The sequence below is a fragment of the Antrostomus carolinensis genome, unplaced genomic scaffold (genome assembly GCF_000700745.2).
Source record: "Antrostomus carolinensis isolate BGI_N321 unplaced genomic scaffold, ASM70074v2 scaffold14288, whole genome shotgun sequence".
In the NCBI taxonomy this organism is placed as follows: domain Eukaryota; kingdom Metazoa; phylum Chordata; class Aves; order Caprimulgiformes; family Caprimulgidae; genus Antrostomus; species Antrostomus carolinensis.
This window is the reverse complement of record NW_010333792.1, coordinates 1-1,332: the sequence shown is the minus strand read 5'-3', so window position 1 is coordinate 1,332 and position 1,332 is coordinate 1. Positions and strand designations below refer to the sequence as shown.

The 1,332-nt window shown below is 36.0% G+C and overlaps 1 protein-coding gene across 1 annotated transcript in view; it reads right to left on the bottom strand.

Moving 5' to 3' along the window:
• Nucleotides 1-803, bottom strand: part of AASS (aminoadipate-semialdehyde synthase) — a 27,490-nt gene extending 26,687 nt beyond the window's left edge. Inside the window, exon 1 of the mRNA XM_010173992.2 lies at nucleotides 492-803. Within this exon, the coding sequence (XP_010172294.2) occupies nucleotides 492-803 (312 nt within the window). The remainder of the gene's footprint in view (nucleotides 1-491) is intronic.
• Between the last annotated feature and the right edge of the window lie 529 nt (nucleotides 804-1,332).

Below are 1,332 nucleotides of genomic sequence, written 5' to 3'. Positions count from 1 at the left end.
GTCCTTCCTCTTTTTTTTTTTTAAATATGTTTCTTTTTTAGTGTTGCCTCCATACAAACAGAACACAAAACCATCAATGTGAAATGAATTCCAATGAGATTCACCAGATTAGTCCTTCCTCTTTTTTTTTTTTAATATGTTTTTTTAATGTTTCTTTTTTAGTGTTACCTCCATACAAACAGAACACAAAACCACCAATGTGAAATGAATTACCAGGTTTCTCCTTGAAGAGTACCTAGAACTTCTTCAGAGACAGATGAAAGGGCAAGAAAACAATAAAAACAATTCCAAAAATCCACCAGTGTGCCAACATTACACTAAAAGGCTAAACAAACTATTCTTTTTTTCTCTCCACTAGGATGCAATGACTCCTCATATAACAACAAAATTAGCATGTTTTGTCATGTATATCCTCTGAATATTATTTTTCCTGTACTATGGTTAATAACTGAACTATGGTTTTGTTTATCTAACTCAAGATGGGACCTTACCTTTTCATGGATGGCTCTCCGGTTTGACGGCTGCACCAAGACCTTGTATCCCATCTGTGTCAATTCCTTAACATGCTTTGGTGCTAGAGGTGCTCTTCTTTCCCAGGCATTAACATCTTCTCTCCTGATTGCCAGCACAGACTTACGATGATGCCAACACTTAGCCTGGTGGAACGCACACCTACCGTTTGTGTGCCTAAAGGCTCGGAGCATGGTGAAGCCTGATGGCAGCAAAGACAAAGTAGTAAAATAATGCATGTATACGTATGCTTCAAACATTGCTTGTGCAAAAGTTCTGGTGTCCTTTAACATCTGCTGTAAAACATAAACCAGATTCTTTATACTCTAGTTACACTCTACTTTTGTGAGACATTAATTTACTTTCAGTATACTTCGTTGCATCTCAGTTTGGTGGACTGTCCTTTCAAATTGTTTGTACTAATGTAAAGGAAGGCTTTTAATGTGTTCAGTGTACCAAGTTTTTAATTACATGGCTTAAAAAGAATGCTGGAAACTTAAAGATACCAAACAAATTCATTTGCAAGCATAAACATGCAAAGACCAAGCACTTATCAAAGCTTGCATCAAGAACAATAAGAAGTAACAAACACACAGAAAGTAGAACATAGGCTATAATGCAAGCAGTTGATTAAAAGAGAAAACTCAATATGCAACACCAACACTAAGTATTTTTACATATCTAATGCTTACACAAGCTGAAAATGGAAGGTAAGGACAAGACCTTAACTACTGCTTAGCAGTCAGCATATGTGTGGCCAAGAGCAACAGGTTTTCTTCCTAATCAAAATTTTATAGAATCATAGAATGGTTTGGCTTGGAA